Raw genomic sequence first — 23329 nt, forward strand, 5'->3', positions numbered from 1 at the left:
TTCTATAACAGCCAAAGCCAGCTGCACTTTACACTTTCTGAAATCCGCCACCAGGAAGTCCGAGCGAAACGGAGAACAGGGACATTCAAATCAGCTTCTTCTGAAGTGTGAAGCAAATGCAGCACTAGGCAGTTTTTAGCAGCAGGTCAGGTTTCTGAAGATCTTGTCTAAAAACGTAACTCTGTGAAAATGAGTCATTCCCTATTACAGTATATGAAGATAAAAAGTCTCATCTCTAATCAGGCCAAAAGATTGAACGGTGGTGTCTCCCTACAATTAAATCCAAATGCATCTATAGCACTTTATAATTTTTTTTATAGAAAAAAATACAGAGATATGTAGTTAAGATGGAAATATGTTGACTGGACAAGTGTGCAATCCTCAAATCTGGGCTTTAAATACTTTGTGTTGAGGCAAACCCAACGCTCCTCACAGTCAAGCACGGTGATGGCAGCATCATGCTTTGGGGATGGGTTTAATCAGTGAAGGCAGGAAAGCTGATCACAGTTGATGGGAAGAAGGATGAATGAAAACACGGTAAAGGATGCAAAAGATCAGAGATTTGGGTGAGCCAATGAAATGGGGAAACATTTAAGGGATATGAGCACTGCAAAGGAAACACTAAATTTAAATTGTTTGAAGTGTTAGATCACCTTGTTTCTATGAGTACAATAGGTTTGAATAACTGATTTTTCTTTTGTAATATTTGATTACAGTATACCTAGAAACAACTTGAACATGCCTACTAAAAAAAAAGTTATGCGTTGTACACCAATGACTAGTTTTACTGTCGATCCACTAATCAATGAGTTTGTCAAAATGAGAGAAACATAATGCAACATTTCGACTTATTTTTAGTCACTTTTGGATTATTTTAATTTAACTTTAATTTAACTTTATTTACATTTTTTTTGGGGGGGGGGGGTAACAAATGTTTACTATAAAAATATAAACAATTGTTCCCCGGACATATGACTGCTCTCTGCCAATGAATGGGCTTCTTTGGACCATTTAAAAACATAGTCCCGGTGAGCGCGCAGTGATCTGGCGAGGTGTGCTCGAATAGCAAACAGAGTACAGTCAGATAAGTCTGTTTATTCAGCGCCACCGGGCGGCCTATGGAGCACTCAGCACATCTCATGCGTTTATTTGTAAACCCACTGGACGCTGTGCACTCCGGCGTGCCTCAAAAGTGAACGAATCAAACACGGCTATGCAGGAGGAAGTCATTTGTGACTAAAACACTTATCCTGTAATGTCCTCAAAGTGTTAACAGTAAATTTCCCCCTCTCGCTTTGAACCGTTTCCAGGTAGGCTGGAATGATCTCTGCGTGGTTACTCGGCCGTTTATCTCCCTATGATATAAACTGGTTGCATTTGAGATAAAAATGTTATTGCATCCAATTAAAATTAAACAAATGCACAAATATGCTGTATAGGTAATTACAATGGGTGCTATGCGTGTTCTTTTTGCGAGACAAGTCCGAACTCCTGGGTGTCTACCTTTTGTAGCGGAAGCACACCTCACACCAGCTTAGCCTCCAACTGGATAATACGTCTTTGACTTCAATGAGTAGAGAGTGGACATGAACTGAAAGACGGAAACTTAAGGAGATTATAACCGGTGCGAGGAAGCTGTCTCCCACACATTTTCACCTGGAGTCTTATCAAAGATGCTACAATGACTCAGCCGCAGCAGAACGAGTTTATTCCTCCCCCGGAGTGCCCTGTTTTTGAGCCCAGCTGGGAGGAATTCGCCGACCCTTTCGCGTACATCAACAAAATACGGCCAATTGCGGAGAAAACGGGCATCTGCAAAATCCGACCACCGCCGGTGAGTGTTTTTTTTCCCCCCACCCTCGGTTCGCTTTCCTCTGAATTGTTCCAGGCCGTTTGCGTGCCTGCGTGGCCTCGGCTGTTGTGGGCAATTTCAGCGAGCAAAGTTGTGTTTTTAAGACGGCGTTCAACATGGCGGATTGCGGCTCCGTTGTCAGCTAGCCCGAGCCGGAGTTGCTGGCACCAACGGTCAGCAGCTTTTTTCAGACGTGCCGCTCGGCAGCAAATTTGTGTCACCGGCCAAACTAAAACTAAAAAAAATATATATATGTATAAAAATAGACGTGCATTTATGGATGCACAGCGCCATTAAAAAAAAATAATAATAATAAAAAAAATGGAAACGTTGAAGTTCGCCAGTAGGCAAATCTAATGTAAATTGTTTACATTTGCGCAGAATCAAGTTCTTCCTGGAGTCGGGGCCCCATTTTTTTAAATAAAGTTAACTCCCCCCTCCCCCTCCAAATTTTTTTTTTTTTTTAAATTTGAACAGCTTATTTGACTATTAACGTATTTTAACGTAAAACGCAGGTTTCCTGACGGCTTTAGCCAGCCTGAAGGCGTCAGTCGGGCCCGTTTCTGACATCTACGCTGGCTAACCTACGTGCTCGGTGGCCAACTGTTTATGGAGAGGACTGCTCTCTCAAACCGGACACTTTGATGGACACTTTTTTTTTTTATTATTTTTAATTTTTTGTCTCCTTAAGACGTTATATATGGCGTCTCTTCACCCGATCTGCGATTAAGTGTTTAGGACACACAGGCTATTATATAAATATATATATATATATATATATATATATATATATATATATATATATATATATATATATATATATATATATATATATATTCGTATAGTGATATATTCCTTAAAGAGGTTATGATGAATGGGTGGCATTTGAGCCGTATTAAGCACCTCTGATATTTCACAACCAAAAATAAAGACTGCGTGTTGTTGTTGTTGAAATTTTAAGCAAAACACTCACTGATCTCAATTTTCACCCTCTTTTTGAGAGCTGGGATGAGAAATTGCAGGAACCTTCTTCAAGGGTGTGCCCAAACATTAACTTGCATTAGATTTTTTTTTTTTAAAAGGGGAAAGAAAAAAAAATGCAGATTCTGCCGAAACAAATTATCTCTGCATGACTGCTGTGTTCCTTGGCCTGCATTCCCCCCCCCCCCTTTTTTTTCTTTTTTTTTTTGTCATTTTGATGTCCTGGATGAAAGGGGTTTTGTGTGGCCTGTGTGTTTTCGCATAACGTGGCAGTGGTGTCCTGCAGAAACTGGGGAAGCGAGTAAAAGGCCCACTTTGCTCGGTCAAACCAGACAGCCAGCCAGGCAGTGGTACAAGGAACTGAATTGTTATCAAAAAACCCCGGTGGGTGGGGTGACTGCTTTTTCAGTGTTTGCTCATCCAATGGTGGAGAAAAAGCCCAGCTCATGTAAACAAAGGCCAGTGAGAGGAGGTCTGGACAAAGATTGACTGTTGATGGTTAGCTTGTCCTCTGGGGGGGGCAAATAAGACAAATGGCTAGCTATTAAAAACATCTTTTTTATTTTTATTTTTTTACTTGAGCATATGCACAATAAATGCACAAACCCCTGATTTAAAACAAACAAAAAAGTTTATTGTTGCCAAATTGAGCAAATAAACTGGCGGCCAACTTGGAATATCCACGGACTCGTGTGTTAACCCTTAGGGGAGCGCTCTTGACGCTGCTAGCCATTTGTTCAAGCTTTAAATAAAGTTCTTTTGTTTCCGTAAGGAGAGGGTTTAATGCCGTGCGACGCAGGTGCACGCCTCTATATATAGGAGACTGCAGCTTGGAGCTTTCCTGAGGTAACCTCTCTGCTGCCGTCTATTTCCGCTTCTCTCTCTTCAAAACGACTCTGTGGAGCGGAAGTAAACATTTCACCACAACCTGTTTTCTGATCAGAGATTTCTGGGTGCAGACTAGAATGTGGTAAGAATTTCCTCCTGGGTTCTGCCAGGATTGATGTTTTTTTAGGACTATTTTAGGGTTTGTTATTTGGGTTTTTTCAATGGAAGGTAATTAGGGATGAGTAGTTACCCTATTGTTTATCTGGGAAGAATGATGATCAAAATACAGGAGTAAGAGAAGTGGGTGGGGGGGGTGCATGTGTTGATAAAATAACTAGTTTCTTGATCTATAGAGATAATCTTTCAGCATCTCTTGGTAAAAGTGCTTAGTTTCTACCGTAACGTCTCAGATCGTGACGCTGCTCTTCCAGGTCGGACAGGGATGCTTCAGTGCGATAACTGTGCCCGCTTCCATTTTTAGTTTGTCTAAGAATAATAGTTAAACTGGGTAAAAGGTTACCAAAAAAATAAATAAAAAATTCTCATGGCTGAGCCTTCAATGGCGCTCTTTGTGTTCTCCGAATAGTCTGAAATCAGACGTCATTTAATGCAGTTTATGGTAGTTTTCTCCATACCGATGCAGCCTCTCTGGCCAAACGCGAAGTATTTCAATGTTCACCACCATCGTGCCTTTGGTGAGAGAGGGGCACATTTTCCTTCACACTCCAGGACCAATTTGCACCCGTCGTCGTCTTTGCACTCCTTTTTGCAAATCCCCTCTCTCTCTCTCCCCAGAAGGAAGTGTGCCGTCACACTTTTAATGCCACACAGCTGAAATGAATTTGCTGATTGCTTGCTGGACCGCAGCTCTGGTAGGAAAGGCATGGGATGCGGGTTTAATACCAAGGAGCATGTTGTTTAGGTCGTAAATGAGAGGGAGGCAGCTACCGATGTGGTTTAACTTCTGCCTCTCTGCGGCTCTTGCGCAATAAGTGTTGGCTAATTATTCGAGCACCCTTCATTCAGGCTCTCAGGGCCGCTAATGTCTGCCGACGTTTGTTGTTTAATGCGACATAAAAAGTTTGAGATGGTCGAGTTGGTTAGAAACTAGAACTAAATAATTTCATTGCCAGAACATCACAAGTCGGACAGAGGTCAACCTTTTCATTTCATTTTTTTAGTAGCCGGATAGACTGCTCATTATCTGGGGTCAGTGTTTGCAATACTAACCCAACAAGACTTTAACGTTTTATTTTTTTTCTGTATTTATCGCTATGCGCTGTATCGTAATCACATATCACCACTCTTGCTAATGTCGTGCAGCCGTAATATCCAGTCGGTTTACACGGAGCCCAGCATCAGCCAAAGGGGAGTAAAAAGAGGCTGGAAACACGCAGCCCCTCAGCTTTGCACTCTTGTCTCTCCGTTTAGTGAATCTGCATTTAGATTAGATGATTAGATTAGATTCAACTTTATTGTCATTACACAGGTACAAGGCAACGAAATGCAGTTTAGGTCTAACCAGAAGTGCAATAGCAGCAAGTGCAGGATATACAATGGTTCCATATGTACAGGACATGGGTTATTTCTGATTAAATATAGAGATAAATACTATTATAAACAGAATTTTACTGATAGACTTGTCCTATGAGTATAATATATAGGTAACTAGTATTGTGAACTAAATACCAAAGAGCATTTAGGCTGGGAACGGCACTGGCGTCAACGTATAGCGTGTGTCCAGTTTTATTTCGTTTTTGTCTAGATTATTTGGTCTAAACTGGGGAACACGATCAAAGAAATCATCCCATTTTACCGGAGCGTTTGCTGTAAAAATCGAGAACCAGCTTCAATATTTCTGAACATCAGTGGGACTGCCTGTAATGTCACCAAAATAACACCAGACATTTACGTATCACGCAGTCACATCCCCTGGTATATCATTCCAACATAAAAAAAAGAAATGCTAACATTTGTATCATTTATGACCATTTCTAGCCTTGTTACTTTCAGGCTTCCTGGGGTTCTTTTGAACTAAAGTGAGGTTGTAATGATTTTTTTTAATCCACGTTTGAGTGAATTTTTTTTATTATTATTATTATTATTATTATTATTATTATTATTGTGAGCTTTTGCAGTGATCGGAGTTGATTTTGGGTTGTTTAGCATGCATTGATAGCTGATGTAAGAATGTGTTTAACATTCCAGTCACAGGACCCAAACAATGGTCCGTTAGTTTCTCCCAAAACAAAATAGCGTCTCTTTTTTACAGATACTCCAGCAAGGATTAAACAAGCTGGCAGACTGGGTTGCAAATCATGGGGCACAGATTCCCAAGAAAGATCAAGGATTTTATTTTCTTACTCCTGCACCTGTTGTATTTTTATTTATTTATTTATTTTTTTTTATGAATGAATGAATAAACATGTGAAAAACAGCGTCAGTTTCACTGTAACCACCTAAACTATCTCATTCTACGTGATTAAATCTTTATTTATCCCCCCTGCAGGAATGGCAGCCACCTTTTGCCTGTGATGTCGACAGACTAAAGTTCACGCCACGAATACAAAGGCTTAATGAGTTGGAGGTATTTTTCTTTTTTTATATATATATTTAAGTATTTAACATGCATCAAACCTTCGGGTTTACTTACAGTATTAACTATGAAACCATGTGCTTTGATCATATCCATCACTGGGTTCATTCTCCTGTGTTTTTTTTTTTTTGTAAAATTGTAACAGTTCGCAGCTTCAAAAATGCTCAAAGTTTGGCGTCGGGAGCAGAGTGTAAGCAAACTGTGAAAGTATTTATTTTTGTCCATTGATAAAATGAGAGTGAATAACTTCAACCCGTTTGTCTGAGACGGCCTGTGTTTGTTTTAAAATGCACTGTTTAATTGAGGTATCTATATTTGTTTTTCTTCCAGGCTCAGACTAGAGTTAAACTCAACTTCCTGGATCAAATAGCTAAATTCTGGGAGCTCCAAGGATGCACTCTGAAAATTCCTCATGTGGAAAGAAAGATTTTAGATCTGTACCAACTCAATAAGGTCAGTTACATAACTACAAACGCGCACAGACGTTTTCTTTGTTCTCTAAATATTTACCAAGAACCGATTTCATTAGAAAATATCGTTTTCAAAATGTACTTTTTTTTTTTTTTATAGTTGGTGAATGAAGAGGGAGGCTTCGATGCCGTTTGCAGAGAGCGCCGCTGGACTAAGATATCAGTCAAGATGGGATTCGCTCCTGGCAAGGCCATCGGCTCCCACCTGCGGGCGCACTATGAACGGATCCTCTACCCATATAACCTTTTCCAGATTGGATCCAATCTGCCTGTATGTCCCATCACCTTTTTTCTTTATTTTTCTACTCACCGCATCAGTCATCGGTCTCACTGCTGTGTGGGAGTCTAATAGACCACTCTATAAGCCATTACAGCTCGCCTTTTAAGCTATGAGGTCATAGGGAACCACTAAATCCTTTTTTTCTCTTTACGAAAGTGATGGTCAAAATCTATATTTGAAATATAACTTGGTGACCTTTTTGATTTGTTTTTAGTTTTATTTAGAACTAATGAGCAGCAATTCCTTCATCTGCTGATGCTAAAATAACAAAGATTACTGCAGTCATGATAATGTTATTTATTATTTTGAGTCATACTTTTTTTTGCAACTGTATCACATAGAATACTATGATTTCTGTCCTTCTCGTTGTATAGTAACCCAACGATAAGAAGCTGATTTGATTATTCAGGCTATCTTCTCCGGTGCCGCCCTGCAGTCAGCTGTTAATCAAACTAGCTGCTGATTGTAGATTTAAAAGGCCAGTGAGCAGCAACATTTGGGGACGGGCGAAGGTTCTGGCCATTTCAACACTTTCACATGCATCGCATTGAAAGGATTTTAAACTACAGGATTGGGATGGCAAATATTTGACCAGTTTTGATAGCAGTACTTTTTAAAAAAAAAAAAAAAAAAACCTTGATACGAGCGACCAGCCCACACCTATTCTTAAGGTATTGTGTTTTTATTATAGTTTGGCTCATCAAATTGTTCTTTTGGTTTCGCAGAAGGCCACCTTAACCAACGACACTAAAGACAAGGAGTACACCCCACATGACCTGCCACAGCGGCAGTCTGTGCAGCCCCAGGAGACCTGCAGCATCGCGCGTCGAGCTAAACGAATGCGGTCTGAAGTGAGTCTCATTCCTTCTCTTCCCGTTTCCCCATCCCACTTATAAATATAGTTCAGTTTCCATATTGCAGATCGAGGTCGACGGCGCATAGCAGGGAAAGAGTTTAGGCACCGAACAAACTTGTAAATTGACATTTTTGTATTGGCTCCCAGCGTCCATCTAATTGAAGTGAATAGGATTAATCTGATTAACTGGATCCTTGCAGCGCAGCGACAAAAGATAGGATGCTTCAAGCTGCCGAGGTCCATCTGTGTTTGACTGAAAGTTCTGATAAGGCAGCCTTGGAGAACAGTCGAGGTAGAACTACATTTGGAACCGGTTATAAATTATTTAAAACATTTCCTTTTGAGTGTTTAGATGCTTTAAAAAGTTAGACCTGACAGTCATTGAGGTCCACGATCTCACCCTGTAGCTCTGATGCGTAAATTTAAGATTAATCTGGGGGAAAAACCTTCATCCTTCAAAGCACCATATGATCAACCAAAAGCCCCAGTGGAAACAAGTGCTGAGATTAATTTTTTTTTATTTTTACATATAAATAAATATATGATGCAAGGAAAGCATATCTTTTGTTAACAGCAGTAAAATAACTAAGATTTTAGCACCGTTTTGCTAAAGCATGAGACGTTCACACATGAGAGGCTTACAGTATAAAGAAGCTGTTGATCGTAATTTAACAGATGTTAAACCTTCAGTTTTGTTAGTGCCTTAATGGTCAAAGTGGGAGGAAAAGTCCAACTCACTCGGTTTCTGTCTGTTCCTTCTGTCACGACTGCAGAGACTCTCCTTTAAAAGAGAACCTGGTGAAATTTGCGAGAATCGGCCCAATCTGAGGAGGAGAATGGGAACCTATGTTGCCAAACCAGAGCCTGGTAGGAACCACGAATACGGATGAAATGTTTTAGTCCATCTTTAGCGGCGCTTTTAAGTGTCTGTTGGTTATCCATCCTTGTCTTTCAGTGAGAATGGCAGTCACTGAAATAAAACAGGAGCCAACTGAACACAAGGACCCCACAGAACACCAAGAAACTGATTTAAATAAACTAAACAAACCTCCACAAAATAAAGTAAATGCTTTATGTTGTTTCCACGTCAGGCCACTGCTGTTTTTTTACGTGCGCGTGTTGCGTGATGTTACATGTGCGTCCCTGTTTTCTCCTCCCAGGTGGACCAATACATGTGCCTGATATGTGGAAGTGGGAGTGCAGAGGACCGCCTCCTATTGTGTGATGGTTGCGATGACAGCTATCACATCTTTTGTCTCATCCCCCCCCTTCATGAGGTCCCTAAAGGTGACTGGAGGTGTCCCAAGTGCCTGGCTCAGGTGAGCTGCCGCACCTCCCCCCCACGGAGCCGTCTTCTCTCCCCATCTGGCTTTCTAAAACCGCGGCGCCGTAAGGTGTTGAGCATCTTTTGTCGTGTTTTTTGTATGTTTTTGCAGGAATGCGGTAAACCTCCTGTAGCTTTTGGGTTTGAGCAAGCCGGCAGGAGCTACACCCTCCAAGCTTTCGGGGACATGGCTGACTCGTTCAAGTCCGATTACTTCAACATGCCGGTTCATGTAAGGTTACATCTCCACCTGTACTTAGGATTTATCTCCTAATGGACAACTTGTCATTCCCCGATTTTGCCGTTTGTGGCTTAATGTGTGATAATCACGTGGATGAAATTTGATTTAGATTAGTACGGCGATATTTATGGTTTCATTGCTGGTTTTATAGGGAGTTATTGTAATCTGACATTAGACGGCGTTGTGACATTGGCCTTTTGTCTTAAGCCCCATTTCCCTTTTTTTTTTTTTAACCGTGCCAAGAACGGTCCGAGCTCGGTAACTTGAGATAACTATCGAGTTTAAATGGAACGTAAACTGAACTGAACCGTGCCAGACACTACCGGACCGCGCTAAATCTAGTACCAGTTCGATGGATGGGTGGGCTCGGCCCGGTTTCTCAGTGCCACGGTTCTCTGATAACAAAGAGTGCATGAGCAGACCCCGTCACAAAACAGGTCACTGGTAAAGCAATTTAATTATTTTTAGCCAAACTAAACAATTAAGTGACTTCCCTATACAGTAGATATCAGAAGTTGTGTCAACAGTACCTGCTTTGTGTGCCAAGCTGATTAAAAAAAAAAAATAATATATATATATATAAATAAATAATAAAGGCCCCATGATATCAATAATGTGGACAAGATGGCAAAGTCCACAGTTATAACAGAATCTTCAGTATAACGCAGAACACTTTCAGATTCCTGGGCTTTCCCTGACAGTGTAGAAGTGCTTTCACCCTTTCCTGATTACAGTGAAAGTCAGACCATGTGGGCCGCTGCTGCTTCCTGTCTGTGTTTGATGTGACGTGCTCGGCAGACGGCAGTGTGGGAGAGATCTGACCCCAGCGCTGCCGCTACTTTAACATCAGTCATTAAGCGTTAGTGTGCAAAGCACTTAATTTATCAAGCAGGAGAGCAAATCCTCCTTTTTAGATACTATTTTTTTCCCCCAGACATGATTTGGATTAGCCAGAAAAAACATGTTGCAAACCTTTCTACTGATTTTTATTTATTTATTTATTTTCCTTTTTCTTTTAGGCCGTCTGTGCCCAGACTGGCATTCATTCTAAACAAATGATATTAAATAAATAGGACAGCTTCATGTGTTTTGGGGAAGTGTTGGTAGAGCATAAAGCCAGCACAATAAAAACCAGTTTACTTTCTGAGGGGACTTTTACAGAAACTCCTCTACTGTCGTATCAAACACACATAGACGTTTTTTTTTTTCTCCTTCTTCTAAACCATGTTTAAAATAATTGCTAGGCTTTATAAACACTCCAAATCCCAATATTTGGGATGTTTTTCTTATTAAACTTTTTATGTTGATGCAATAACCTTATTAGTAGAAACCTTTAGGTCTTCTTTAGACTTTATTAAGTCCCTGAAAGGCAATTCACCTGCACCAAGTAAAGGCACAAAGTTTTTACTTGTAAAACGTAGAATTCAGAAACTGGGGAAAAAAAACTGACGTGGGGGAAAATTACTTAAGAAATACGTGGGTTTCATGGTTTTCTTCATTAAAGTTTTTTGTCAGACTTCCACATAAGTTGCATGATGAATACATCCTTTCACGTCTCAAAGGAAAACCAATTTTAGACTTTCTGCTACTGATATTATGACTTCATGATATTATGACTTCATCTAAATAAATGCACTGATAGTCCCTGGTGTGCCACACATACCACACATACTCTTCAGTGAAAAGCCTGGCTTATGCCTGAAAGAGCGGAGCACAGAAGGAATGAGTTGGTGACTAAATGTTTGAGATTTTAGTCCGTCTGATGACCTTGTTTTGGCCCGGCAGGTATGCAGTAAAACCCTGCCGCAGTAATACCCGCTTCTTTCTCTTTTTTTTTTTTTTTTCCAACAATAAGCATTGTTTTCCTTCCCAGATGGTTCCCACCGAGCTGGTGGAGAAGGAGTTCTGGCGTCTCGTCAGCACCATTGAGGAAGACGTCACCGTGGAGTACGGAGCAGACATCGCCTCAAAGGAGTTTGGGAGTGGTTTCCCTGTGAGAAACAGCCATTTTGAAGTCTCTCCAGAGGACGAGGTATTGTATGTCTCTCCTGGTTACACACTTCTCTACTGATGAAACAAGGTGATATTTTTCGTCTACCACTTGTAAATGTTCCTACTGAACTGTGTTTGACTCTGCCCAAAGAAATGAAAGCTGCTATGGTTGATAGTTTGGTTGTAGCTGTGAAAATGAGCAGTTTGTCTTTGCGTTGACTCTTTGTGACGTGTTCTGGGCTCGGTCTGAGTGTGTAGTGGAGGCGGTGCGTTGAGACCTGTCTCTGACCCGCAGCATTACCTGACCAGCGGCTGGAACCTGAACAACATGCCTGTGCTGGACGCCTCGGTGCTGACTCACATCACAGCCGACATCTGTGGGATGAAGGTTCCCTGGCTGTACGTGGGGATGTGCTTCTCCTCTTTCTGCTGGCACATCGAGGACCACTGGAGCTACTCCATAAACTATCTTCACTGGTAAAGAACCGTCCGCTAACTCCGTTTTTATTCCGTTGTGTTCATTTTTTGTCCTGTTTTTGTCTGCGACTCTGGCTCTTTAGTGTCGTCCATATTTATTTGTTCCTGATTTTTAGGTTTTAGTAGATTTTTGTCCGATATTGTTTTGAACAGATTCCAATTTCTTTTAAAGAATTGCAATTAACAGTACTTTAACTATATCTTCCTACATTCCCTGCTGAGATCATTTATTATTCATATTTGTACCAAATGCGATGTCATGCAGAATCTGAGACTAGCTGCTGTAAAACAGGATTTTCCCAGGGTTTCCAGATCCCCGATGTTCAATCACAGGTTGAACACTCAATACAATGCAGCAGCTTTGTTGTACTGCTTTCAGCTTTTCTGTCTTCTCACAAAGTTTTCTCTTAAGTAAATGAAAGTCTGTAGCAGAAAATGCAATTTTTTTAAATTACCTTTTTTTTTCCAGCTTTTATGCTTTCTCGAGCATCATTTTTCAGCACCTCGCCTATACTGAAAAGGGATTACTTGGTGTTGGTGTTCTTTCCTTTTAATAAGTTCCCACTGGTGTGTGTGTGTGTGTGTGTGTGTGTGTGTGTGTGTGTGTGTGTGTGTGTGTGTGTGTGTGTGTGTGTGTGTGTGTGTGTGTGTGTGTGTGTGTGTGTGTGTGTGTGTGTGTGTGTGTGTGTGTGTGTGTGTGTGTGTGACCTGCTGGCGCTCTTGTGTGATGCGTTTGAAATCAAGTCCCTGAGCTGCCGGTGAAGACCATTATGGATGAAAATTGGCCAATTCCTGTGATTATATAATTTTTCTGTGTGTGATCCATCTTCATGAAGCGTTTTAACACCTTAAGCCGTGTAAAATAAGCAGGTATAGAAAGTGGATTGATGAATGTCCTTTTTTATTATTATAATCTGTCTAAAATTGTTTGTGACATGCACAGGGGTGAACCAAAGACCTGGTATGGAGCTCCTGGTTATGCTGCAGAGCACCTGGAGTCTGTCATGAAGAAGCTGGCTCCTGAGCTGTTTGAGTCCCAGCCAGACCTGCTCCACCAGCTGGTGACCATCATGAACCCCAACACGCTGATGAACAACGGCGTCCCGGTAATCCGCTCGGCTTTCAACACCCCTACATCCTCACACTGCATGGCTTTCAGATTATGACGGTCCTAATAAATGTATCTACCATGTAATAAATGTCTCTCGCCTGCTGCCTTTGTGTAGATCTACCGCACCAACCAGTGCGCAGGCGAGTTTGTCATCACTTTCCCCAGAGCTTACCACAGCGGCTTCAACCAGGGGTTCAACTTTGCTGAAGCTGTCAACTTCTGCACCATGGACTGGGTGAGGAAGCACCAGATAATGATAATAATGAGTAATAATGATAATGATAATGCACGTTGACTGGTCTGAGCCATTTGTGCCACCTATCTGTGATGTAACATCACTCATTTTTTTGATGACTCCAGCATCCAGCATTTTTTTTTTTAAATATATCAAATGTATGATATAAAAGTGTGTCGTTTTGCAACTGAACTCGATCTCCCCTCCATGTTCTCTTGCAGATGCCCATCGGCCGTAATTGCGTGGATCACTACCGTCAGCTGAGCAGATACTGCGTCTTCTCCCACGACGAGATGGTTTGCAACATGGCCTTTAAGGCAGCCACCATGGACGTCAAGCTGGCGTCGGCATTGCTTGAAGACATGGCCGTTATGATCCAGGACGAGAGGGGGCTACGAGAAAAGATCAACAAACTGGTGAGACGGTCAACGATTCGGCTCCTGGGGTTTAGTTGTTTACGACCGAGATGAGGTGAAAGAAACTCTGTGCCGAGGGGGACGTTCTTAAACGACGAACCAGCTGGCATTAAACCATAAAATACAGAGATTCGCGTAGGCGTTGTTTGTCGACTGCCCCAGATGCCACATTTGGCTTCCCTCTCTCCTCTGCGGCTCTGATGTCTGGATATGTGTCTCCAGGGCGTGGTGCAGTCTCGACGAGTTGATTACGAGGCGCTCCCAGATGAGGAGCGGCAGTGCTGCAAGTGTCGGACCACCTGCTACTTGTCTGGCATCGCTTGTTCCTGCAGTCCTAACAAGATGGCTTGTTTGTACCACGCCCAGCACCTCTGCTCCTGTCCCCAGAGCAACCTCACACTCCAGTGAGTCTCCAGTAACCAAAACAACCCAACAAACCCACCTGTGAATCTTACTGCCATGTCTTTTCTGTTCATTTTTTAAGATTTTACATCCAGGAATCTTGTATAAAAGTGTTCTTGCACAATCTACAGAATTTTCTTAAACTATGATCCTGGATAAGCTCCTGTTGTAAAAACGACCCCATATTCTGTCGTCTTTTCCAACAGTTACAAATTTACCCTTGATGAGCTGTATCCCATGCTGGAGGCGGTGAAGCTGCGGTCAGAGTCCTATAAAGAGTGGCTCGCTGCTGTTGAAGACATCGTGGAGAATAGAGGAGCCACGAAAAAAGGTGCCGCATAACCTTTTTTATTAAACGTTGCTCCGTCGCCCGGTGACTCGTCCAGACGGTCGTTTTACGTCGCTCTCGTTTTCTGAGGACCAATTCTGCTTTCTGCTCAGGTTTGGAAGAACTTCACGGCTTAGTGGAGCAGGCTGAAACCAAGGCTTTCCCTAAAATTAGCCTCCTGGATCAGTTGCGCACCGTCACCGCCGAGGCTGATAAAGTTGCTGCGATGGCTCAGCAGCTTCTCAACGGGAAGAGGCAGACGAGGTACTAAAAATAAGCCTGAACTGCGGCTGGGCTGGAGTTGCAGCTGCATTCCTATTAAACCATAACGTAGCAACTAGTTCACGTTGAATGATGGGCTGTGTTGCCTCGCTTTCATAGGCAGTCAAGCTAGCTGTGAATCGGGCTAATTGCTCTCAGGCGAACAGGTTCTGGTTTCTCTCTATCATATTAGTTGAAATCTTGGTAATTAATGGGAACTTCACCGGTACTGGAGAAAATTCAGCTGCCTTTCAAAATGGCGACGCTTGAACGTTGCACCTCCTATGAGAGTCTGTTGATGAGGGAGTTTTCCCAACAGCAGTGCTGTGTTCAGGTACAGCTGGGACACGGATTTCAATGTTTTATTTTCAAATATGAGCAGTCTCATGTAAAAATGTCTAAGCATTAAAGTTTCCAGGTGACGTCCGTTGTATAATGAGTTGATTCATTCATTAACTCTATTAACTCCTTATACAACATTATTCACTGAAAAAAAAAATATCAAACCACATCTCCTGTCAGTTTTATTCTTTCCAGTTGTGTGTTTAAAGTTTTATAACGTAATGACATCAAATTAATTTCAGAAATTGAAAACGATTAGTTTACTGATGACCAAAAATAAAAAAAATCAGTCTTCTATTTTAATTTATTTATCTCAGTCGAAACATATTGAAAACCTACTGAACCGTGGCTGTTGTGTACTAACCAGCTTTGGGGGGGAGGGGGGTGGCTTGGTGGGTTAACTTGTACACACCTCAGCTAGGCGGTGAATCAGCCCCCTGATCAGATTGTGTGGAGCTTCTTGGATACTGTCTATATAAAATATGTCTATGGAAAGATTGTAAAAATATCTACTTAACTCGTCTTTCGGTGGCATCTGATGTGCCGAGCAGTAATGATGAGTCCAGGTAGCAGCAGCTACTTCTAAGTGGAAATGAACTTTATTGTTGCAAAATTAGGAATCAACTGAGCCCTGAAAACGGCCGCTAGATGAATAAAACCACAACTTTCTACTCTCTGATTTGTGGGTAGTGGCCAAAGTAATGAAAGGTTCAGATGCAAAGCTTTTCTCCACCTGCTGATGGAGCGTTCCCAGCTCTTTAGGACTGCTTATGGAAGAGGCAACATCAAATATTTAACTATTTATCATAATATCTTTGATAAGTAACAGTTTCTACATGTAATATTTTCTTTAAGTTTTCTTCTTCTTTCCTCTGTCATCAGTCGTTTCCAGAGATCCATGGAGCAAAGCTCCTTTGATCCACTGTCCTGTTGAGACGTTTTGTTTTGTTGCGTCAGGTATCGTTCTGGAGGAGGAAAGTCTCAAAACCAGAACGAGCTGACTGTGGAGGAGCTGAGGTCCTTCGTCCAGCAGCTGGACAGCCTGCCGTGCAACATCCGGCAGGCTCCTTTACTAAAAGTAAGCAACGCTTTACTTAATCGAGATTCCTAAAAAGTTAAAGCGTGTTAACGCACGCTGCTTTGCTCTGACTTACAGGTACAAAGAAGCGCCTATATTTCAAAGATTATGTGAAATTACCTGATTTCTTTTTTTGTGACCTCCAGGACCTGCTGACCCGGGTGGATGACTTCCAGCAGCGCAGCAGCCGCCTCCTGGCCGACGAGTCTCCCGGCCCGCAGGAGCTGCAGGAGCTGCTGGATGTGAGTCTGGGCCTGGACGTGGAGCTGCCGCAGCTGCCGCTGCTGAGGGAGCGGCTGGAGCAGGCGCGGTGGCTGGAGGCCGTGCAGCAAGCCAGCAGCCGGCCCGACAGCCTGTGTCTGGACACCATGAGGAGGCTGATAGACCAGGGCGTGGGCCTGGCCCCTCACAGCTCCGTGGAGAGAGCCATGGCGCGCCTGCAGGAGCTGCTGACCGTGTCGGAGCAGTGGGAGGAGCGCGTGCTCAGCCTCATGGACTCCAGGTAACAACTCCTTTTCTGAAGTTTTAAATTGTAGTCGCCACAACTTCTTCCGTTTTATGGTCTCTTGCTGTACACTGCAAAAACGGATCTAAAAGTAAGTAAAACGTTCTTAAAATTAGTGTATTTATTCTTGATTTGAGCAGGTAAATAAGATTATTTGCCAATGGAATGAGTAATTTGACCCCTAAAATAAGATAATTAGACATCCTGCACTGGAAATAAGATGGAGATGAGTTGTTCCTATTTTAAGTGCAAAATCTTATTCAATTAGCAAATCATCTTATTTAGCTGTTCAAATCAAGGACAAATACACTAATTTTAAGAACATTTTACTTAGTTCCCAGTGTTTCCCGCAGGAATTAGCTTATGCGAGGCGGACCGACTCGCGGAGCGGGGGGGGGTGGTGCTTGTTGACGACACGTTTTCCGCGGACCGAATCGCGGAGCGGGGGGGGGGGGGTTGTGGACGACACGTTTTCGGCGGAGCGGGGGGGATAAAACACGTTTTCCGCTGACATACTGGCGGAGCGGGGGTATCCATGTGTTTTTTCCCTGCCATTCACGCACGCGCAATACCAACAACAACAAACCGCGTGTTAACGGCACTTTTTTTTTTTTTTTTTTTTTTTGGAATGTTGGCGTGGCGGTAGCGTGAGTTTGGCGTGGCGGCCGAAACACTGGTTCCGTTTTTGCAGTGTATTAAGTGACTTATCAGGGATATTTATGGGCAAACACCTTTTCAGACATAAATAGCGACTTCAAAAGGAGTTTTTTTTTCCTGATGTAACCACAAGGGATGCAACTTTGTGTAAAATACCTTAAACTTGAATTCCAGCTCAGTCGGGGGTTCTGTACCTTAAGTTCTGGGTCGGCACACTTCATGTAGCGACTGACGTCTGAGTCTACAGACGCTCTACAGTGCAAATAATCCCAAGATTTTCTTTTACGTAAACATGTGGCTGTTACTGTAAACGCTCCTCCAACAGCTGTCCTCTCTCTCTCTCTCTCTCCCCCCGCAGGCCGTATCCCAGCATCGACACGCTCGATGCCGCTTTGCAAGAAGTGGAGAACATCCCTGCTTATCTGCCCAACTGTCTGCAGCTGAAGGACGTTGTCACTAAAGCCAAGAAATGGCTGAATGAAGCAGAAATGCTCCAGGTGAGACGCACTTTTTCAATAAATCTTATACATATGAGGGAGTTTGAGCTTTAAACTTAAAAGCGTTCTTCTTCTTCTTGCCAGATGGGGGGACGTATCCCTGTGCTGGACAGCCTCTCTGAGCTGGTTCTCAGAGCAGAGGGTATTCCAGTGAGGCTCGACCTGCTGAGTCGGCTGGAGGCTCTCGTCGGCGACGTGCAGAGCTGGAAGGAGAGCGCAGCGAAAACATTCCTACTGAAAAACTCCCCCCTCTCTCTCCTTGAGGTGAAACGATTTCCGGCGCACTTCTCTTCCAAGCTGCTTTCCGACCGCTGGAAAAAAATCTTTTAACTTTTGTGTGTTCAGGTGCTCTGCCCGAGGTGTGACGTCGGCTCAGGGCATCAGAAGTGCAGATCTAAGAAAGTGAAAGAAGCTTCCCAGCTGAACAAAAAAGCTTCCCCAAAACTGGAGTCTGTTTTCGATGTGGAGAGAGCTCTCTCTGAGAGCAAGGACTCCGCCTCTGCTGTGAGCGTAACCAAAATGTCTTCCCCTCTCACACCTTGAGTCAGGGTTCCCACGGGTCCTTGAAATCCTTGAAAGTTTGTGAATCTGAAAAAATAAATTCAAGGCCCTTGAAAGTTCTTGAAAACAGCAAAAAAAAAACACCTTGTCCTTGAAAGTCCTTGAATTTTTTTGGTGGAGTTGAAAGTTCACACGGATGACGACTCGTGTCATTATTTTACTACCACACAATCTTTTAAAATTATGTTGATTCCGCAGACTTTTAATTTGCAAAAGTACGTTCGCTCTTCTTCGTTAGTTGGTAGGCTACGTTTCAGGCCTACGTGCGTATAATAGGTTACATTTACGCAGTGTTGCCAACTGAGCGACTTTGTTGCTATATTTAGCGACTTTTCAGAGTCAAAGTCAAAAACTAGCTTAATTAAAGATGAAAGTAAGTGAAACAAATTGATATAATTCTGAACATCTCAATGCTGCACTTTTTTCCATAAATTTCCATGAAATGGTAGGCTAATGTACATCTTATATGTAATGTAGTATGGCATAGCCATGTGCTGTGGATATAAATGTAGGCTATGAATATGATCAATATCAGTGTAGGCTATAAATTAAGTCCACTTTCTTGCATTGCTTCTGACCCAACAACTTCTATGCCTTTTGGTCTTTTATTGAATTTGCATTGTATTAAAATATGATCACCTATTCAGTGGTCACAGTAGGTAAATGCCGCCACGTGCGGTTCTTGAATTTGAGGAAATTGGTCCTGGAAAGTCCTTGAAAGGTCCTTGAATTTGATGTTCACCAAGGTGTGGGAACCCTGTTGAGTGTAAGGGGGGGAATTTGATCTCTTGTACTCGTTTCAGTCATCGTAAAAGAGGAAAAAAAGTGCTGCGTGCTTTAATGTCACCTGCTTGGGTCCGTCCACAGATGAGCGCGCTAGCTGACGTCCGACAGAGGGAGATGGAGCTCCTGCTGGCCCTCAGAGCGTCGAACGAGTCCAAGCTTCTGCCTGCCGAGAGCCCCGGCGCTCCCAGCGTCTGCGTCTGCCAGAAGGCTCCCTCGGGGGCCATGGTTCAGTGCGAGCTGTGTCGGGACGTCTTCCACCGCGACTGCGTCCCGACAGCCGCAGACCTGGAGTACGGCCAGGCGTGGCTCTGCCCGCTGTGCCAACGGTCGAGGAAGCCTCCCCTGGACCGGGTCCTGCCGCTGCTGGCCTCGCTGCAGAGGATCCGGGTCCGTCTGCCGGAGGGGGACGCGCTCCGCTTCCTCATCGAAAGGACGGTGCGATGGCAGCACAAAGTCCAGCAGGCGTGCACAGACGGGCTGCTGGAGAGGGTGCCCACCGTGGTAAGTTGAAAAAAGGGTGCGACGCCTCCCAAAGGTTTTTAAACCGCTGGGACTTTGTCGCTGTTTTCATGTTAAAAACCACAAAGCTTAATGGTTTGTGTTGGGATTTAACGGCAGAGCAACACACAAGTAAAGCGAGCATGAAATGACAAGTGTTGCATGCAAACGCATTCTGATCCCTTAGCTCAGAGACCCCGAAATAAAAGCAAGTGCAAAACATTTTCAGATGTCACCTAGTTTGTAAAGATGCTGTGTGTGAGTTTTTTTTTTTTCTCAGTATGAATCCAGCTGTGGAGTCCTCAGGTTTGTTAGAGAACATTGAGGAAACTGCGTCATGAGGAGCAGCAGAGATGAAGTTCTAGAGGTTTTAAAATGGTTTTAGGTTACGAACACGATAGCCCACGCTTTGAACATGAAGCTCTGGTCAGAGTGAGACAACTGCAACATGACAAATGTGTCTAGGAGGGAATTATTCAGAGGAATCTATGAGGCTTTTGGTGTGTCTGGAGGAGCTGCAGAGATCCACTGCTCTGGTGGGACAGTCTGTAGAAAGGACGGCTGTCGGTCGCACACGCCACAAGTCTAGTCTTTGTGGGGAAACCAGCAGGAAGTGATGTTTGCAGTTTGCCATGAATCATATACAGCAAACATGTAGAAGGAGCAGAAGAGTCTGACAGGAATTGTCTTTTACCTTCATGTAAAAAGCTGTCTGATGGAAAACAATGTAATGGTGTAGACCAGTGATTATAGTCAACGTCCCTGTCTAAAACCAGCTGGGAATCTATAGCAAGACTTGATTCCTGTTCACAGGGGAAGATCAGGCAAAAGCGTCAGCCTCTAGATGTGCAGAAACAGTAGAGAGGGACTTCTGCGAGTCTTTTAGGGTCGTGACATTAAAACGTGGTCTGTTCTTTGATTTCACAACTTTGTGTCGTCCAACCACATCCCAGTGAAATATTAAAATAGAGAGGGAGAGAAGGAGGTTTTCTCATTGAGAGGAAAAACTGCTGAAGGCGGGGCTTATCGTTGAAACTAAACCGTTCTCCTCTCTCACTGTTCTCATTTGTCCAGGATCAGGTATAGTCCCCTTAATGCAGGCCAGGAGATCTGTGTCTAATGCTGTAACTCCACTGTCATGTTTCAGGGGAGACTTGGACCTAAAATATCTTCATATCTGCCTCAGGAAATAAACGGTTCATTTCACACAAAGCATCTCTCTATTCCACTCCAAGGTTAGTGTTTTTAAAAGCTGCTCTTTCCCCAGCTCTGTGGCTCTTTTTGTTTTAACGGCAAACTTTCATATTCATTACAGCACTTGGTCCCGAGCTGGAGGAGCTGATGGTGGAGGGTTTCCTGCTGCAGGTCACCCTGCCTGAGACGGAACAGCTGTACAGGTACCTGCTGTATAAGCTAGCCCCACTGCCCTCACACAGCTCCCCCAGCGGGAGCGGGACAGAGCACTCTGAGAAGGGGAGCCCCCGACACCACAAGGTGAGAACCTGCCTCCGTCCGCTTCATTTATGTAGAAAACGCTTAACGACGCACGAAAAAGTCCAATCAAAATGGTTTTTTTTCAAATGTTCGTAGAATGGCGGCTCCAACCTGAAGAAGGAAGCGAACGGACAGAACAAAAGGATCAAACGCCGTAAGGACAGCTCTGACTCTCAGCACAGTGAGAAGGCCAAAAAGTCTCGCAAGAAGAAGCCCAAGAAGAGCAAAGAACGGAGCGACGAGTCAAAGAGGACGAGTTCCCCCTCACACACCGTCTCCGACCACGCCCCCTCAGACTCGGAGGAGGACTTCTCACTGTGCGCCGCGCCGTGGTGCAGAGAACCCGAGGGCGACGAGGTGCGTCTCCTCCCGTCCTTAATCTGCACAAAGTCGTGTCTGCCCGTGTTTACAGCTCAGCACGCGCTCTTCTCCCTGCAGGTGAACTGGGTCCAGTGCGACGGTAACTGCAATCAGTGGTTCCACCAGGTCTGCGTGGGACTGTCGGCCGAGCGAGCCGAGAAGGAGGACTATGTTTGCATAAGCTGCACACAGCCTGATTACGACAGAGGGGAGTGAAGACCAAAAAAAGCGACGGCGTTGAAGGACGAGCGGTCATTTTTTTTTACACGAGCCGCAGCACGTGAGCGCACACATGAACTCTGCGTGTGCTGTGGCTTCTCCTTTTTACCTTCTGGCTTGCCCTCAGTGAACACGGTGCTATTTCCTCCCTCCCCCTCCCCCCATAGAGTTAATAAAGACTTCTGTCTATGTTTTTGTCACTCGGCTGGTTTTTCAGCTAATCGGCTAATCCTTTCTGAAAGTTTTCCCAGACTGGACACGGATGTGGTTTGAGAAAAACAAAACGGCGCAGGGATTTTTTTTTTTTTTTTCTTTTCCAACCAAAAAATGTCACTTTGACATTTCATAGCTGTTTTTCTTTGACCTACATCTGAACAATGTGAAAGCGTATCTTTTCCTCGTAGGGTAAATATTATTTATCTGAGCAATAGCTGAACAGATTCAGGTTCGGTTGTCCACTGAGCTATATTTGTGTGTAGAGAACCTTTTTTGATAAGATGCCTTCCTGAAGCAAAGACCCTGAAGAACTCGCCTCACTGGTCCTAAAATGTCACTCAGTACAGTAGATATTTGTGCACTTCTAAACAGAAACAGCTCTTGATCTCCTGAAAGTGCAGACGTTTGCACCTGATCTTTTTGCCCGTATCCCTTAACAAGTCACTGGCTTTTTGATATGAAGTTGGGTTTCCTTTTTGCTCATGTCTGCAGAGGAAGATGAAAGTCCTGGAAAAGACTCGATGATGTTCACAAAGTCAGAGCGAACTGCCCGACATCAAAGGAATGTAGATTTTGTTTTCTGGGTGAGCTTTTCCCTTTATGGTTGAGGTTGAAAATACTGTGTTAGATTTAGATTTGACACAGACTGTGTGATTTATTTGCCACGGGTAAATTACTTTTTTTTTTTTTTTCTTTTTTTTTTTCTTGCTCCTTTGGATAAATAATATAATTCATATGTTGCAGTTTGCATTATTAAATAAAACGTTTGTTCCCATATGTATGGGCTCTTTATTTCTCCGTAAGTGTGCAGAACTTCTTTCTGGTGGGTTTTATATTTGGGCTCATGTTGGATTCAGCTGTGTAGAATCGGGTAGTTATGTAGTCAGCACATACTAAAAAAATTAAATGGAGAGCCAAAATAATAAATGGCAGTTTATTAAATATACAATAAATTACTTTAACAGATTAATTCAATCTTGAATGCCTCTTTCGGTTTCTTTTCCTTTAGTAATTCTTGTGCTGCAGGCCTTCATGAGCTGATTTAAACTGAGGTCAAACAGACCTTAAATTTGTTTGGTTAGTAAAGGATTCTGTGCTTCTGCACTTTTCCCCCAGACTCTGGGACCTTTGACTGTTGAAGTGAAATGCAGCTTTTACTTTCATCTGAAAATAGGACTTTGGACCACTGAGCAACAGTCAATTTATTTATTTATTTTTCGTCTGGTGTCTCTGGTTCTGGTGTCTCTGGTTCAGGAGAGGCTTTAGGTAAGGATGGCGATGTGTGTAGCGCCCCTCGGTGCTCTGACTCCAGCCTCGGTCCACGTTTTGAAAAGAAATTCTTGAATGGATTTACTGTCAAAACTGTAAAGTGTGCAGAGTTTGCTAAACTTTTAACTGGAACCACACACTTTGTTGAGCTTGACTTTGAATTGCATTTTACGCCACAGTCCAGGTGGCTCTCGTAA

General features: G+C 43.3%; 1 protein-coding gene across 1 annotated transcript; it reads left to right on the forward strand.

The window, feature by feature from the left end:
- Positions 1–1543: 1543 nt before the first annotated feature.
- kdm5ba (lysine (K)-specific demethylase 5Ba) lies at positions 1544–22640 on the forward strand. The gene is made up of 27 exons (XM_012881124.3): positions 1544–1834; positions 6171–6248; positions 6588–6710; positions 6828–6998; positions 7733–7858; positions 8637–8730; positions 8819–8925; positions 9024–9182; positions 9300–9419; positions 11302–11460; positions 11716–11897; positions 12841–13003; positions 13124–13243; positions 13465–13659; positions 13882–14063; positions 14268–14392; positions 14503–14653; positions 15950–16070; positions 16217–16572; positions 17591–17729; positions 17814–17993; positions 18075–18233; positions 19158–19577; positions 20722–20809; positions 20890–21068; positions 21165–21425; positions 21507–22640. The coding sequence occupies exons 1-27, from the start codon at positions 1682–1684 to the stop codon at positions 21642–21644; spliced, it is 4449 nt and encodes a 1482-aa protein (XP_012736578.2). The 5' UTR covers positions 1544–1681; the 3' UTR covers positions 21645–22640.
- The last annotated feature ends 689 nt before the right edge of the window (positions 22641–23329 follow it).

Source organism: Fundulus heteroclitus, chromosome 20 (assembly GCF_011125445.2).
Source record: "Fundulus heteroclitus isolate FHET01 chromosome 20, MU-UCD_Fhet_4.1, whole genome shotgun sequence".
Classification (NCBI taxonomy): domain Eukaryota; kingdom Metazoa; phylum Chordata; class Actinopteri; order Cyprinodontiformes; family Fundulidae; genus Fundulus; species Fundulus heteroclitus.

Excerpts from the sequence above, each read along its gene's own strand:
- kdm5ba (XM_012881124.3), top strand. The coding sequence starts at position 1,682 with ATGACTCAGCCGCAGCAGAACGAGTTTATTCCTCCCCCGGAGTGCCCT. Across the intron at positions 1,835-6,170 it reads GCAAAATCCGACCACCGCCG|GAATGGCAGCCACCTTTTGC; the intron begins GTGAGTGTTTTT and ends TCCCCCCTGCAG. Across the intron at positions 16,071-16,216 it reads GGCAGGCTCCTTTACTAAAA|GACCTGCTGACCCGGGTGGA; the intron begins GTAAGCAACGCT and ends TGTGACCTCCAG.